This window comes from Triturus cristatus, chromosome 3_2, assembly GCF_964204655.1.
Source record: "Triturus cristatus chromosome 3_2, aTriCri1.1, whole genome shotgun sequence".
In the NCBI taxonomy this organism is placed as follows: domain Eukaryota; kingdom Metazoa; phylum Chordata; class Amphibia; order Caudata; family Salamandridae; genus Triturus; species Triturus cristatus.
The window spans coordinates 794,692,835-794,710,161 of record NC_140584.1 but is presented as its reverse complement, the minus strand read 5'-3'; the positions used below and the strand labels follow the sequence as shown (position 1 = coordinate 794,710,161).

Below are 17,327 nucleotides of genomic sequence, written 5' to 3'. Positions count from 1 at the left end.
AGGCCCTGGGGAATTCCTTACACACTGGGATTCCTCGCCACAATGGGGCTCCGAAGTGGATGTCTCCTTGTGCCCCGGGGGGGACCTTAGTATGCACACTCAATCGGAGTGCTACAGATGAGGAAACTGGCATGGAAATCCCCCAGTTTCCACAGTGCTGAGCCCATGCTGAGCTTTGACAGACATAGGGAAAGGTACAAGACCTAGGAGATCACTGGGGGCACAATCAGCAGGCCAGCACAAGGATCTCTGTAGCAAAGTGGCAGTCTCCAAAATAGGCCAGCCAACAAAGCAACTGGTCCAAATTGGTGGTCCCTCCTGGCAGCTCAGCAATCCCTTGATGCAGGATGTAGAGCCAGCAGCGTCTGGTTACACGTCCCACGCAGTGTCTAAAATCATGGGGTCAGAGCCCCTGTACATATATTGACTCATAATGCCTTTGATGTGGAGGTAACTTCAATAACAAACTTTAGAAGTGGACAACACCCCATTCAATCCCCAGTCCGGGCACCAGATGCACTACAGGGGGGCGGAGCCAGCATTGTGAAAGGCAGGCACAGACCTATTCAGGTGCAGGTGACAACTCCTCCCACCACTCTAGCTCAGGAAGACTCATCAGGATATGCGGGGAACTCCTCCGCTCCCTTTGTGACTGTCTAGAGTGCATGCACAAAACAGGCCTCTGTCAGTCTAAACCAGACGTTGAATGGAGTCAGGCTGCAGAGCACAAATTGTCATAAGCACACACAAATGCCCACTTCTAAAAGTGTAATTTCTGAAATAGTAATAAAAAATCCGCTTTTATTTTTAGCAGGATTTATCATCACTATTCAAAGAATACCAAACATGGCAACGCTACTCCTTCCAGATCAGAAATTACCACTGAAACCCATATCAGGAATTCCCAAGGCAAACCTATGAGAAGAGCGGCCTCACAGCAGTGAGAAACCAAATAGGCTGTTTGTCACTACCAGGACATGCCACACAACAAAGGCACATGTCCTACCTTTTACCTATGCAAAAGAAACAATTGATGCATGGAATGCTGGACAATGCAAACATTCACTCCCAGTCACAAGGATCGGGGTTAAATCCATCATTATTTTGCTCAACACACCACCCCAGTTTGGGCCCAGCCATATGCAAATCAGTTTTGACCCTGTTCATTGTGGGAACAGTCCAGCCCGAACTGCCAAGCCAGGTCCTCCCAGGACCGGAAACAAGCATCCTGGGACTGGTTTCACGGCATCACCCTTCATCAGCTAGGCTAGCTTGAATAAAGTGGTATGGTGAGCACAGAACCCACTTCTGGGCATACCCTTTCCACTTAGGGCAACATATGCAAAAGAAACAATTGATGGACGGAATGCTGAACAATGCAAACATTCACTCCCAGTCACAAGGATCTGGGTTAAATCCATCATTTCTTTGCTCACCACACCACACCACCCCAGTTTGGACCCAGCCATATGCAAATCAGTCTTGATCCTGTTCCTTGTAGGAACAGTCCTGCCCGAACTGCCAAGCCAGGTCCTCCCTGGACCGTAAACAAGCATTCTGGGACCGGTTTCAGGGCATCACCCTTCATCAGCCAGGCTAGCTTGAATCCAGTGGTGTGGTGAGCATGGGACCCATGTCTGGACACATCCTTCCCACTTAGGGCGGCATTTGCAAAATAAACAATTGATGGATGGAATGCTGGACAATGCAAACATTCACACCCAGTCACAAGGATCTGGGTTAAATCCATCATTCTTTTGCTCACCACACCACCCCAGTTTGGACCCAGCCATAGGCAAATCAGTCTTGACCCTGTTCCTTGTGGGAACAGTCCAGCCCGAACTGCCAAGCCAGGTCTTTCCTGGACCATAAACAAGCATCCTGGGACCGGTTTCAGGGCATCACCCTTCATCAGCCAGACAAGCTTGAAACCAGTGGTGTGGTGAGTACGGGACCCACTTCTGGGCATACCCTTCCCACTTAGGGCGACATATGCAAAAGAAACAATTGATGGACGGAATGCTGCACAGTGCAAACATTCACCCCCAGTCACAAGGATCTGGGTTAAATCCATCATTCTTTTGCTCACCACACCACCCCAGTTTGGACCCAGCCATATGCAAATCAGTCTTGATTCTGTTCCTTGTGGGAACAGTCCAGCCCGAACTGCCAAGCCAGGTCCTCCCAGGACCGGAAACAAGCATCCTGGGACTGGTTTCACGGCATCACCCTTCATCAGCTAGGCTTGCTTGAATAAAGTGGTATGGTGAGCACAGAACCCACTTCTGGGCATACCCTTTCCACTTAGGGCAACATATGCAAAAGAAACAATTGATGGACGGAATGCTGAACAATGCAAACATTCACTCCCAGTCACAAGGATCTGGGTTAAATCCATCATTTCTTTGCTCACCACACCACACCACACCACCCCAGTTTGGACCCAGCCATATGCAAATCAGTCTTGATCCTGTTCCTTGTAGGAACAGTCCTGCCCGAACTGCCAAGCCAGGTCCTCCCTGGACCGTAAACAAGCATTCTGGGACCGGTTTCAGGGCATCACCCTTCATCAGCCAGGCTAGCTTGAATCCAGTGGTGTGGTGAGCATGGGACCCATGTCTGGACACATCCTTCCCACTTAGGGCGGCATTTGCAAAATAAACAATTGATGGATGGAATGCTGGACAATGCAAACATTCACACCCAGTCACAAGGATCTGGGTTAAATCCATCATTCTTTTGCTCACCACACCACCCCAGTTTGGACCCAGCCATAGGCAAATCAGTCTTGACCCTGTTCCTTGTGGGAACAGTCCAGCCCGAACTGCCAAGCCAGGTCTTTCCTGGACCATAAACAAGCATCCTGGGACCGGTTTCAGGGCATCACCCTTCATCAGCCAGGCAAGCTTGAAACCAGTGGTGTGGTGAGTACGGGACCCACTTCTGGGCATACCCTTCCCACTTAGGGCGACATATGCAAAAGAAACAATTGATGGACGGAATGCTGGACAGTGCAAACATTCACCCCCAGTCACAAGGATCTGGGTTAAATCCATCATTCTTTTGCTCACCACACCACCCCAGTTTGGACCCAGCCATATGCAAATCAGTCTTGATTCTGTTCCTTGTGGGAACAGTCCAGCCCGAACTGCCAAGCCAGGTCCTCCCTGGACCGGAAACAAGCATCCTGGGACCGGTTTCAGGGCATCACCCTTCATCTGCCAGGCTAGCTTGAAACCAGTGGAATCGAATATCAAGCATTAACAATTTGATTCAGTGCAATATAGTAGTGCAAAACAGATTGACAGCGAGTTCAACAGCTTTTAAAAAAAGTAGAACCACTTTTAAAATCATGCACTATTATCGTATTTAAAAAGGAAAGACTGCATTTGCTGAAAGGGTCTAGGAGAACGGCGCTTCTGCCTTGCTGGCGCGCGTCCGCTGCGCGAGTCGAACAGGTCATCCGGTTTTATGGAGAGGGAGCACGAGCACTAGTCCGCTAACCTCCCTCAGACCGGAAGTCACCTTTTCCTCCCTCCGCACAAGCGAGATGAGACCCGAGGTGGACCGGGGAGGGGCAACCAGGTAAGGGAACAGCAGTGAGAGAATCAAATATCAAGTAAAAACAATTTGATTCAGTGCATATAGTTGTGCAAAACAAAACAGATTGACTGTGGCTAAATCAAGGACTCTACTCACTCCTTCAGTCAGTCGCTGCTCCTCAGTAGGTAATTTTACTTCTTCTCCCTCATAGTAGGGGGAGTATTTGTGGTCTTTGAAAGATTCCATTTAATGAAAGTGAGAGCACAACAGAAAATCCTTTAACTAGACACCCTTGTGTACACCCAAGCAGCCCTCTCGCCAGTGCTCCTAATAAATTTGGCACAAAACAGCGTCTCGGGCCCCTAAGGCTTTAATCATTGCCACTATGCGGTGTCCGGCAAGGCTTGGGAGGGATCCTCAAGACGCACCATGGCCAGCCTGGAGCGCACAGGGCTTTTATGCTTGGAGCACTTTGCTCACGTCTAACAGAGAGCTAGTGGTGCAGGACAGCGGCACCTAGGGTCCTCATGCAAACTTGTTTACAGTGAGCACTCTGACTGCAGCCTACTGCACTATATAGTCCCAATTGACTCGCTGGGTTTTACTTTAAATACAGCTAGTCAATAAATAACAAGGGGGCACGTTTATGACCCGGTTTGCATTGTGTTTGCAACACGCAACGTGGTACATGCATGACACAAACCTTATGTGAGATTTATGACGCCACGTAAGAACCCGAGTGGCTCCATAAATATGGAGTAATGCGATGCAGCGCAAATCACTCCATTGCCTTACTCTGCATAGGGAAGGCATTCCATGGGCGTTGAGTGGGTGTTCGCAAGCAAGTCCCATGGTTTTTGACGCATTCCCAGAATAACCGGAACTGGTGAACCTGGGATTATGCCAAAAAGATATGCCTTCCTAGGAGAGGCTTAACGAGGAGAGATAGCTTTATTTCTGCTCGTTACTTCCTCTTTCTATGTGTGCTGCATTCTACAGAACACATATATAGAGGAATATGCATCAGGGGATGATTTTTGTGCAGAAGGTCTCCCTTCCTGCACAAAAAAAATATTGCATGCAATGCAGGCACCCTTGCATCCTGGTGCACATGTGCCTGCGTTGGCGCTAGGCCACCAGAAGGGTGCAAGTGCAGAGGAAATTGCAGGAATGCGCCGTGTTGACGTTAATATGGTGCATTCCTTCCCTCTCCCTGTCACGCAGCACAGCAAGGTGATTTACTGCGCTGCGCTACACTGCACTGAGTGACAATCTCGTAAATCTGCCCCAAAGTGATTTAACTACCGAGCAGTGAATAAAGAGTTACATAAAGGGGCATCATGAGAAGATATAGAGAGAACTATTATCTGATTGGCACGCTGTTTATGGTTACTTTTTTCGAATGTCTTTCTGGGAAATGTGGTTCTTGTTTATTAAAGATGTGGACTTTAAAATGACTGGTATGTTTAATAAAGTGAAAAAAGGAATGCATAATCCTCCCCTCCGGTCCTGACATAGAATTTACTCCTGGTAGTATCTCGTACTAGGGTATTCTGGGTGCACCTATACATTTTGCTGATAAATCACAAACTAGTAAGCTGCAAGTTTTTACCTACAATTTGCAAGGAGTATCCCACAGTGAAAAATTATTGCAAATTTTGCACATCGGAGTTAGGAGTAAATTCATTTTTCGGGTGACGTGGTCATGTGCCCAAGTTAGGGCCAGTTAAAATTAGTATAATTCTTGCATAAACACAAATCCTTTTTCCTAAAGTTGCCTTCTTCTTTGCCACATTGTTTGACATACATTTTGCATTTGTAACGCTTAGATTAGTTTTGCAGAAACTCCTACCTTGCTGACACAGAACACTTTGTGAGAATCCTAGCACACTGCCTTGGCATTTGGTACAAGGCCTCTCACGTGTGCAATACAAATGTGTTTTATTATTACATCCATATGATGACACAGCTATCTGTAGAACACAAACAATGGTTGCCCAATTACACTGTAAAGCCAAGGCAAGGATGCCATTTTCTCTATTTAGCCTTATGTTTCCTAACATAATCAGAGGAGACCCTTCTGCTGATCTCAAGGGGTCCCTGCATGCTGAAGCTTTCCCCTAGCAGCTGACTGACATCTCTGTGAGGGTTGTCCATATAGTGACCAAGACGGGGTCATACAGTCTTACCCACCAGGTAAAGGAGTTAGATCATCCACACTGGGGTTTTCTTGGCAAACCATACATTCACACTCAAGACATATAGGGTGAGCATCCTAGGGGTACGCTCAATTGTTATAATCTTTTATATGCATGCATATATATAACCTGTCTCAACAACATGGTGGAGCTTTTTGTTTTATTCTCTGTGTTGACACTCATTATAACTTTTATCTACTTCTAACTAATAATCATCGCAGCCCATATATTCTATACTGAAAACGCCCCTTTATGTATTCTTTGTATATTTCTCTGAGCACAAGAAAGTATGAGTGACTGAGCGAAAGTTTGAAGTCTGTCAACATAGTTTCTGAGGGAACAGAGTTGTCATATTTAGTGGTTGCCTGAACTGTTCACTCCCTGTTCAGGTTTAGGTGGGCTAACAGTAGCACGGCAAGCTAGCCGATCCAAAGGACAACATATCATACGGAGGTGCTTGGAATCAGTCTAGCACCATCCTAAGTTTATGTCGTCCACAAATGCGCAGTTCCTACTGATTGGTGGAATCTACACGACAATGTTGGGAAGCCACCAAGGTCAAAATTAAAAAGAATTTTGGAGAAAAGGTTTACAGAATCATCCACATTTCATCATATTGCCACCAATGCAAATAAGCACCTGTAGCAGGATGGTTCCTGCACTGGCATTTGTTTTCACTTGACTGGAGTAAAGAATGAAGTCCATATTTATCTCACTGAGCTACCTGTCTGCTCAAAGTGCTTCTGCACCAGCCAGTGGCATGAAGTGCTGTCTAAATGCAATTGCGGCTCAAATCACTGTGAAACAAGATATGCATGTGCATATTGGAAAACTGAGATATTGACAGTTTTCCAAGAGTTCTTGCGTCATTCTTTTTTAAATTAAAACAAGTCAGTGATTTCCTCTAAACATAGAAGTAACGTGACAATCGTCAATTCGTTAATTTTTAATATGCTTTTATGACTTGCCCAATATTTTTTAATTAGAGAAAGCCACATATTTCTTTCTGAATATATTCTCTGACAAGTTCTAGGGAGATCCACTGTATAAACACAATTCTCAAAAATCCATCAACTTCTGCTAAATTCACAGAAAGTATTAAAATGACTGCACCAGATGCTTTGAAACAAGCATTGGCAGAGCCAATGGGTCTGGCATTGGCAGCCAATCTTTTGGCTTTGTCAGTGCTTGAGTTCTTTTGTCATGGCTTCTGCAGCAACTGTATTGCTGGGAGAGCTGCCAGGCCTTCACTAATATATAAAAAATGGCTAAAAGCAAATATGTTTGTGGCTTTAAAAAGCACACATTACACTTCGATGATTCACTCGAGGATGATGGCTACGCAACTTGCTGCTATGGGGGATATCTATGTAAAAACTGGTATTCTATGAGGGTGTGTACTAACTCTGAATAAATACTGTAATTGATACAGAGTATTTCTGTAGATATTCTCTAATAAGGATTATAATGTACAATTGTGCTCGCATAGTTCTTTCCCTGTGTTGAGTTTTGTCTGTAAACTTGAAAAGCTCAATTCTTTTTTGTTTAAAAAGCACACATTGCCATAGCAGTCTCTGGCACTGAAGGGAATTACTTTGGGTGTAGCAGTGCTCCTTCTGAAAGGGAAGAACTGTGTTAATTCACAGTGAAATTAGCCAGTTGCTGAAGTGGTCTGAGCCACTGCTCTTTGCTGTATGCTGCAGTGGGTGGAAGACCAATGGATGAATTGGGCTGGCTGAAATCCCCTGTTTATAAGTATATCATTAGTATATAATTTTAATACAATTAAAAAGTATTGGCTAACGCCAGGCCTAAAAATGAACCAATCATATCTCATATGTTGATTGAGGTCTTTAAAGAGGTGGGAATGTTGAATGTGAAATGGGCCTTTGTTAGCAGCAAGGCACACGAGCAGGGCTTAAACTTCATTCAAGCTCAGGGAAAAGAATAAGCCTTTCATGAAAATGTTTTGTTTCAGAAGTCCCACAAATCTATGTTTACACCACAGACACTCGTCTTACAGTAGCCGTTATTTTGAGCAGACATTAGGGCTTTAGAAACATGACGCATATCTTTTTAAAAACTAAATTCTCAATAATAAATATGCTTGCAGTTGTGTGTATGTAAACCTACAACCGAAGGCAAGTTTTAAAACATAACTGTAATGCACCAAATGAACAAGGCACACATTGTCTTCTGCTGTCTGCAAAAATGTATATGCTTTACACAATGTATTTCACTCTCCAAAGTAGGACGGAAATTGTTAATAAATTAATACAATTTTTATTTTCCACAGAGGTGGCTACCTGGCCCCCAAAGAGGCAGTGAACGCCCCGCCGCCCCCCAGGAAATCAAAATGGATGTAAGCCACCGGTCCACCTGCGATACATGGTTTGATGGACAGGTTTCTACTGTTGAGTTCCCTGATATTCCTACAACTTTGACTGCAGCAAGCACAAATACATGCATTATTCCACGCCTTGCAAAACACCTATTAAGCGTGTCTTTACAAGTTGAACACTGCCCCTATATGCAGGTGGGCTACTATTACATCTGGTGTTAGCCATGACATTTTGATTCTACTAAAATTATAATATACTTAAAGGGGCTTTGAGGCAGCGCTCTTAATCCACTGGTCTGTCACATTTTTCTTCCACCCACTACAGCATACAGCGTGGAACAATGGGTTAGCCCACTTCTTCCATTGGCTAACTTCAGTGTGAGTAATGGCATTTTGCCCTCTCACAAGGAACAATCCACATTTAAAGAAGGACTCTTCAGTTCCAGGAGCTACTATTGCAATGTGTGCTTCTTAAGATCAGAGAGAGGTTTTTGCTTTCAGGCAATTTTGTTTTATACTAGCAGGGTCCCAGCAGCACAACCACACCCCTCCCCCCCCCCCCCACAATAAACATTTTGCAAAAACCATGGCAAAACTAAAAAAAACATTGACAAAGTCAAAAGGCTGGCAGCCAATGCTAGACCTATTGGCTTTGCCAATAGGTCTCCACATCTCCCTCTTTTCAGTTTCAAAATGTTGGCATGTATGTTATTGTATTATGATTGCATCTATATATTGCTACTCCTGGCAAGGTTTCGAAACAATTTACGGCAGACAGCACAAACCCAAACTTGGTTGATAACATAGTGGTTATTATTGGCTATAGAGATTAGTCTTGTGATCTGCCAGCAAACAGTGATTGATTTTAAAAATGAATCCTGAAAACTTTATTTGATTTGTTTCTGTTGGCCTTTCCAGAACAGCATAAACGGATGGGAATATATATATTTTTTTAAGAGGAAAGGTAGCAACCGTGTGAGTGGCATAATACATGAACAGTGTCTGAAGCTTGCTCAGCTCCTCCTTCCATTAAGTATGCTGCAGTCTTGTGTATAAGGCAAGTTGAAGTAATAGTTTGATCTTTTTTTGTCTCTTTTAACATGTTTGGATAAGTTCTTTGGATCGCAGCATCTAGAATTAAGTTCCTTTTCACTTTTTAGACATACCTCACACAAACATACCCACTCATTTGTATGCATACTTCTGACCTCTACATAGGATATAGTAATTCAGAAGGAAGGTTTTAGACAGTTAACAGAGATGGCAGCTTCCCTGGTCCTATCTCGAGAAATGGAGGACAGATCTGAGGCAGGATCTGATACTTAGACAGCTTCAGACGGAGAGGATAATGTGGCAGAATCTAGAAGCTAATATTTTTTATTTTATTGTTTAGACAGATGAGTTCCATCCCTTTGTCTTCCAGTGATTCTGAGGAAGATGGTCATGCAGTCAGGATGTCCCTTTGCAAGCACAATCTGTAGAGACCGTAGCAGAGTAACTCAATCCCTACAGCGGGCATCCTCAGATGGCCGTCATGTGATGCTTTAGTAAAGATTCACTTAGAACACATAAGGTATCACTCAGAACTTCGAGGGAGGCAGATACTAGGCAGGTAGCAAAAACTTAGCCTAAGTTTGTTTTCATTTGGGTTGTAGTGAAGCTTGTCGAGTCACCAACCTACATGTCTGGCTTTATTTGCGTAGAGGTTTGCTGGTGGTGTGTTTGTATGCAAGTTGGTCGATGATTGGATGAGATTTGTCATTCAGTCCTGTGGCATATGAATATGATGGACCCTTGCCTGGCAGCAGTGTGTGGATGTGAGTGTTGTGCTGTGTTGTGTTGGGCCCATGGCCAGCAGTATGAATGGCATTGTGCATATCATGTGTACGGGAGGTGGGGGGTGAAAGACCCTTAAAGTGGGTGGTGCCTTGATAAGGCTTTATGGCTAACCTTTAGTAGTCATGGGTTTAATAGTCTGATATTGTTAATATTTGCTCTTTGAACATAACACTCCTGGAGGTGCTAAAATTCAGTAGCGGATGAACTGCGAAGGAACAATAACTCATCACATTTTTGAAAAATGAATACCCAGAAGTGCCCAGGGTGGTGTAACTAGCATTTATCCCACACACTTACCCATAATACCCTGCAAACAGCCCTAACTGGCTAAAATCACACATTATCGTCCCATTTTTGTGATGACCATAATCTGTGGGTATCCACAAAACCCCTACTACCCAATGTTGCCACACTTCTTCTGGAAAAAATGGTACCCCAACCCTGTGGCTCAGCCATTCGCCTATGACACACATAATCTCTAAATGCAATGTGGATACTTTGGCGATGGGAGGGTAGCTGTGGATTTTGGGCATGGACTTGGCAGTGACACAGGAATACCTACCAAACCCTAACCTTCCCAAAACTAGACTCTGAGGAAGTCCAAACTGGTGCGATTTGCAAGATGTGAATCTCAATAGTGTTTTTTGTTTTAATCCAGAAGTTCTTGTAAACATCAAACTGTGGCTAAAAAAACACTTACCCATGATCCTCACATTCCATTGAGAGAAAGTACTGGAATCTGCAGGGATCCACAAATCTCCTACCACTCAGCATTTCCACACTTCTCCAGATAAAAATGCTACCCCATGATGTAGCACCTGTGACACAAAAGGCCCCGAAATGCTACATGGAGAGATTAGCTGTAGAGGTAGCTATGGTATTTGGGCCCGGGCTCTTCTGTCACCCAGGGAAACCTATCAAACCAAAATGTTTTTTGAAAACTAGACATCCGGGGAGTCCAGGATGGTGTGCCTTGGGTGAAACCAAGGCCGTTTTCTTACCCATATTGCCCTGTAAACATCAAATATTGCCTTAACGCGTATTTTCCAGTAGCGGCCGGCCCCGATCGGAGGTGGCAGGGCAGGATGGGTCGGGGGGATGTAAAAATAAAAAAAAAATAAAAGAAAAAAACTTACCTTCTCGCCTCTCTCCCATGTCGTCTCAGTCTCTCCGGGGCCCAAAGAGGAGACAGATTCCCTCCCCTAAGCCAATCACAATGCTGCAATGCAGCGTTGTGATTGGTCTGAGCGTCATGTTTCAGCACTCAGCCAGGGGATGGGGGCCTGGGCATGTTCCCCACGCAGGCTGTAATGCAGCCTGCATGGAGAATATGCAAAGTGCACATTACTGTTTGACCAGCCCGAGAGGGTCGGCCAAACGGTCATATCACACTTGGAGTGGGCAAACCACTCCCCCCCCTGCTCTGAAAGCAGATAATCCTTGCCCGCCCCGCAAAGCTGTGCAGCAGGAACAAATACAATAATAATAACCCCCAGTTATTATCATTTTATTTGTTCTTTCTTTCACTGCTTTATAGCAGTAGGGCGACGCTCCTCCCCCTTAGCGGAGGAGCCACCACTGGTATTTTCCTCACATTTCTAGGACACAAACGTTCAAAATCAGCAGGGATCCAATATATTTGTAGGGATCAAAACAATTCCTAACACCCATTCCCACACTTGTCCTTCCCCATTTATGCGACTGGGCCTAGTGCCTATGACACAACAATTAGTTTTGTATGGAAAACGTTCAGGGATCCACACAAATGATCACTTTCTGAATTCAGAATTGTGTCTACTTTTCAGAAATGCATAGCTTTCCAGGATCACCCATGGGTTTCACACCTGTGTCCACCACAAACTGCAAGTAGGTTGAAGAATAAGGAGAAATGGAAACTGGAAACTATGATAAAAAATATTTTTTGATACAGCTCTATTTGTTCCTGAAAGCTGTGATCTTAGCAGAGCAAACCTTCCATTGATGCCATTTTTGGAAACAAAAAAAATACACTCTCTTGCACAGCACTTTATACAATTTTCTCCGAAAAAGACAAAGGTTTGCTATGTTATGGCCATTTTCTTTATTCCCTTTGGGTAATCTACAAAACCTTTAGAATCCCTACGATGTTGAGGAAAAGGGACCCAAATTTGGTGTAGATACCTAACTGAAAAAAGGCATAAGGGCAAAGTACCACAAATAGTGGAAACAGAGCTCTGCACTGGGTGTGAAAAGCTTCAGCAGTTAAGCGGTGAAAAATATTAATATTTTTTTATACAGGTAAAGCCTTATTTTCTCAATCTGTGTTAACATTGCAGACAGTTAAATAATGCCACAGAAGGTGTAACATAATTCCCCTGTATGTGTAAACTACGTTGCATAATTTGCTCCTCAGATGAAGCAGAATTCTGGTGGATGCATTTTAGGTTTCGTTTTAACAACAGGGCTGGCGGCCATTATACCTTCTAAACCATATACGTTAAGGTATTCCATTGTGCCAAAAACAACTCCCATATGAGAGGACATATTTGCGACCACAAAAACATTTAATGACACGTAAAAGAGTAGATGAACAATCAGAATTTGTTTGCGATACATAAAAGAACCCTGGTATGTAGTAGGATGCCAATCTAAAAAATCAATTAGAATGCAAATATAAAAGATGCAATTTCTATCAATATTCATGTGTAAGAATTAGATTACTAATTAATCGGATCCGCCCCCCCCCCCCCGGATTGTGATTTTGAGATTTGCGAAAGAAAAAAATATGAAATTATCATTTTTGTAAAAATCCTGTATTTTTTTTCAAAAGTGGTATCAAAATGTTTTTATTTAAATAAGACTAATACCAGGGGTGGGCGGAATTTGCGTAGTCGTGCTACTCATAGCTCCGCGAAACGGTAACAAATTTCCGCGGGCACGCAAAAGTTCAGCGAACGCGCGGAATTGCTTGTTCCGCCCGTTCGCGATGCTTTTTTCCTGTTAGCGAACACTGTTTGCGTGCTCGGGGAGAAATATCTTGCGAACACGCATTTTGAAAGCGCAAACAAGCATAAATTTCCGCAAAGTCGCAGATCGCGGAATTTTGGGCAATTCCGCATTTTCCGCGGAACGCAAAATTACCCAAATTCCACCAGTGGAACGGAATTTACCGCCCAGGCCTAACTAATACTCCTTATTTTGGCTCTATTCTTCTGCTAGCCAATAAAAGGAGAGCGAGCAACAAGCTAGCAGGAAGAAAAGGTGTGTTCACTTCCTTTGTCACGGGTCTGGTGAAACATTGCAAATGCACTGTGCCCCTCCTCGCTTTTAAGGAAGGAACCCACTTCTATAATGGTACACATTCTATATTGAGCCCCCCCTGCCCCGACAGCAGCCTGCTGGCCTTATCACCTCTCCCCCTGACCACCCGTGCTGAATTGTTTCATCTCTGAGCCCCCTCCATCTCTGTGTTTCCTATTCGCTCCCCCACTGATCTTTGTCTCCTCTGACCACCCATTATCATCTTGTATCTTCTAAGCTGACCCGTGACTCCCCCACTCTCTCCCGGCCCCGTGTGTCCTGCGCCTCCTTTCATCCTGCAGCTCATCTGTTCTCCCTTCCCTAGAATGCTGTATCCCCTCCCCAAACCTTGACCTCCCTGTTGTTCTATGTGGCGTCACTAGGAGGGTGCGGGGGGTGCGGACCGCACCGGGTGACACCATCACATGGGGTGACACCGACCGTTACTCTGTGATTTACAGTATACAAAGATGCATTGCAAGAGATTAGCATTCCGTGGCAGGATCGGGCAGACATCGTATGCAGCTTGGGAACGACGCTCAGATCAGAAACGACACTGACAAGAAAAAGCGCTATTTTGTATTTAAAAAGCACAATGCGCTAGTTGTGTTACATACTCCGAAAGGGACACGTTAAGTATTTTACACATAGCTAGCATTTTGCCCAAGCAATTGTGATATTTCAAGTGCCGTTTTTGTTTCGCGCTTGGTTAATATTGGCCGGTGGTGGAAGTCATAAGAGTCTGCAGTGGTTTCAGTCCAGTGCTGCTCGGCCCCTTGCAGATTGCTTTTAAGCAGTCTACCCTTGAAAATGTGTTTTTTAAATGTATTTCGATAGAGTCCAGCGCGAGGAGGCTCATTTATTGATTCTTCCCCGCCGTGCTGGCAGCGCGTTTCTTATTTTGTCCCCACCGGCTCCCCGTGTGATGGGAGAGAACTTGTCCAAACTGCAGTTCGGGGGCGTTCCTACAACAATCCCCACCCGGATTACGAGACCGTCTGCTCTGCGCCACTGGACCCCGAGGAGGGAGGTCCGGAGCAGGACCTGTGGGCTGGAGACCAGGACATCCCCTTCGAAAAAGATGGAAAGGTAATCAAAGCGCTCGGCACAGGGCATGGGGGCCAAGAGACTTCAGAACAGCACGCAGATTGGGGGGCGGGGTAAAGTGGCCGAGCCCCGGAAGGTGGGACCGGGCAGCGGGGAGAGCTGAACCAAGTAGCAATATAATAAGACTCAGTACTTTAAGTGGGGAAAAAAAACTGGGGTTGCTCTAAAAGGGGCGTGGTTAATGTCTTGAAGGGGCGTGGCCTATCCGAGTAGGGGCGTGGTCTAAATCAAAATAACTAGCACTGTGTGCTTAAGAAAATCATGAAGTCGCATCCAGCAAAGGATAATAAAATAGGCAAAAAGGTGTATTTATTAAGTATAACCCATAAAAATACCAAACACTTTAAAAAACATGTAAAGAATATTTATATTACTTAGAAATCTATTGCAGGATTCCCCAAAACCCTCGAAGATATTCAGTGTGTTTGTTTTGCTGGGGTTTCTCACAACAATTTTCTTCAGCAGACCTTCTACCTTTTGCAAGCCAACTCTTTACATACAGCTTTGGGTCAAATGTTTCAAATGGAGGACCATTGAGTTTTATCCATAGGCATGAAGAAATGGTCGCTACAAGAAGAGAGGCCCTTGTTGGACAAGCAATTAAGTTCATTGCGCTGAAACCTCTCTCGCAATCCGCATTACTTGCTGGCAGGGTTTCCATGCAAACTACTAACTTTTTTAATGCTTCAGGGGTTTTCTTTCCACCAAAATCTTTGAAAAGTCTAAAAGCTTGTATAGTATCTCTTGCTGGCAGCTGAAATTCTGAACACAGTTTCTGGATATCTGTTTCCCCATAAAGAATGCATTCATCACCAGAAGGCAAGTTGCCTGCATCTAGCACACTGAAGCTGGCTATAAGTTCTTTCTCAGAATCAGGGGCACATCGTTTATTGATATTTACTGAAAGACTTTGGTATAACTGATTTTGATTAAGGGCAACAGAGTTACTTCTACCATTGGAAAGAGGAATATCCTTGAATTTGCCCTCGTCCACCGCTTTCTGAGCCGCAGAAGCAAACTCCCCTGGTGAGTCCTTCATTGCTAGAAATATGCGTACTTGACTAACCAAAAGTCTGTGGGCATTAACAATTGTAATATCCCTCCTCTGTAAGGAGAGTGATAAGTCTTTGAGCTCTTGAAGTGCATCACACATTACCCCCAAATCTCTGATAAAAGAATAGGATGTAAGCTTCTTCAAGAGACCTTCATACTTACTCCGGTCTCTTATGGGTCTGGATGGGTCTTTAGAAGCATTCTCAAAATGTTTGCACAAGGCAGGGAAGCAGTTCCAAACAGCTTTCACAGATCTGTAACTGGATGCTACCCATCTAGTATCAAGCATTTTCCCTATCTTCTGAAGCTGTACACATACCTCGCTGGCGGCCAGATTTATCTCTCTCTGGTTTTTTGGTGACATGCTGTATGTGGCATACAATGAGTCCATGAAAATCTTAAAGTGATTGACCCCTGCAACCTCATCAACTGTATCTGCCACAGCAAGTTCTAGTCTGTGAGCCAAACAGTGCCATGTCAGTACAAGATTTGGAAATTCTGATTTCAACAATGCTACTACTCCTCCTTTTTTACCAAACATTACTGCTGCTCCATCAGTACATACCGCAATCAAGATATCATGAAGCAGATTTTTTGTGAGTCCAACTTTTTCAAAGTAGCTTAGGAGAGCTGTCTTTACGCCAATAGTATTAGTTTCTGCCAGCTCCAGAAGGCCGAAATAGATGGTCACTGGGGTACTTTCATTTCCAAAAATGCCACGGAGGTAGATGATCAAGGTAGAAGCATTGCTAATAGAAGTGGTCTCATCAATTAATACTGTGATCTTTGGTTTGTGTTGTCTGATATAACAGACCAATCTTTGTTGCATTTCCAATGCAATGTGTTTTATTATTTCTGTTGCAGTCACATTGCTGTGCAAAACACGGCCCATTGCACTGCCACTCTTTGCCTGAAGGAGAATTAGATCAGGGTGGTCAGTGAAAGGGCGATCTTTTTTTGCCAAGTAGTAGGCAGTGTCAAATACCCTGCATGTGCTCTCCATATGTTTTGCATTACATTCGTGTACTGTCACCACAAATGTATTTTTCTGCTGAGCTGTAAGAATGTCCTCAGCTGCCAAGTGACCAGCGCTCGCCTTATGCTCCATAATCTTCTTCCTGAGCTGTTTCTGCCTAAAAGGTTTTCCGTCACCGGAAGGACCAACCTCGCCATCTGCCCACACTTTAGTTACGCGCATGCCTTGGGTGTTATTGTGCACTGAAAGACCTGTTGATTTAGCCCGTTTACAGAAAGAACATCCAATATTGACTGACTTAAGGTTCAACCATTTATATTCCTCCTGAAAGTAATACCACTGTTTAGTGTTCCAGCAGTCAGGGAGTTCGACAGTTTTTTTCTCTGGCACACATTGAAGTCTTTGTAAAGGTGGACTGTCCCTGTCAGACTCTTGCTGAGTTTGACTAGCCTCATCAATAGTTGGTTGCACTGGACAAGACTCCCCTGTAACTCGCTGGCGCTTCAGTGCCGGTAGGAAGTCAATCATTGAAGACTGCATAGACTTGCGCTTCAGAGCAGAAGCAGATAAGCTACTAGTAGCCATGGTAAAATGTACAACTTCCTTCTTGAAGGCTGGACTGGTATATCTGAAAAAGAAAAGAAAATTTTGCTCTGCTGGTTTCCTCTGCCGATTTTGGTTTCCAGGTGATAAGGCCTTGCGTCGCGAAAATAGAATATTGAGCCTCTTATCTGCAACAAAAATTGAATAGTTTACTCCAGTGATCAACAATGTTTAATTGGAGTGCTATTTGGCAGGCAGGTGTTACTCTTCATTTTGTGCTGCTCCTGAAAGGATCTCTCATTGTACAGTGAAGTTGTAAGGTTTTCCTGATCTGGAGATCCCAAAATACGTCTTCCCTGGGTCTCTAAAAGTCTTTAAGATGGCACTGGTACATCTGTATGTACTCTACTCCAGTCTACTTATGTAACACTTACTACCCCTGATGAGG

The 17,327-nt window shown here is 44.3% G+C and overlaps 1 protein-coding gene across 1 annotated transcript; it reads right to left on the bottom strand.

Moving 5' to 3' along the window:
* Positions 1 to 14,689: 14,689 nt before the first annotated feature.
* LOC146858161 (E3 SUMO-protein ligase KIAA1586-like) lies at positions 14,690 to 16,921 on the bottom strand. Its single transcript, XM_085647103.1, has one exon. It carries the CDS (start codon positions 16,919 to 16,921, stop codon positions 14,690 to 14,692), a length of 2,232 nt encoding a protein of 743 aa, XP_085503229.1.
* Between the last annotated feature and the right edge of the window lie 406 nt (positions 16,922 to 17,327).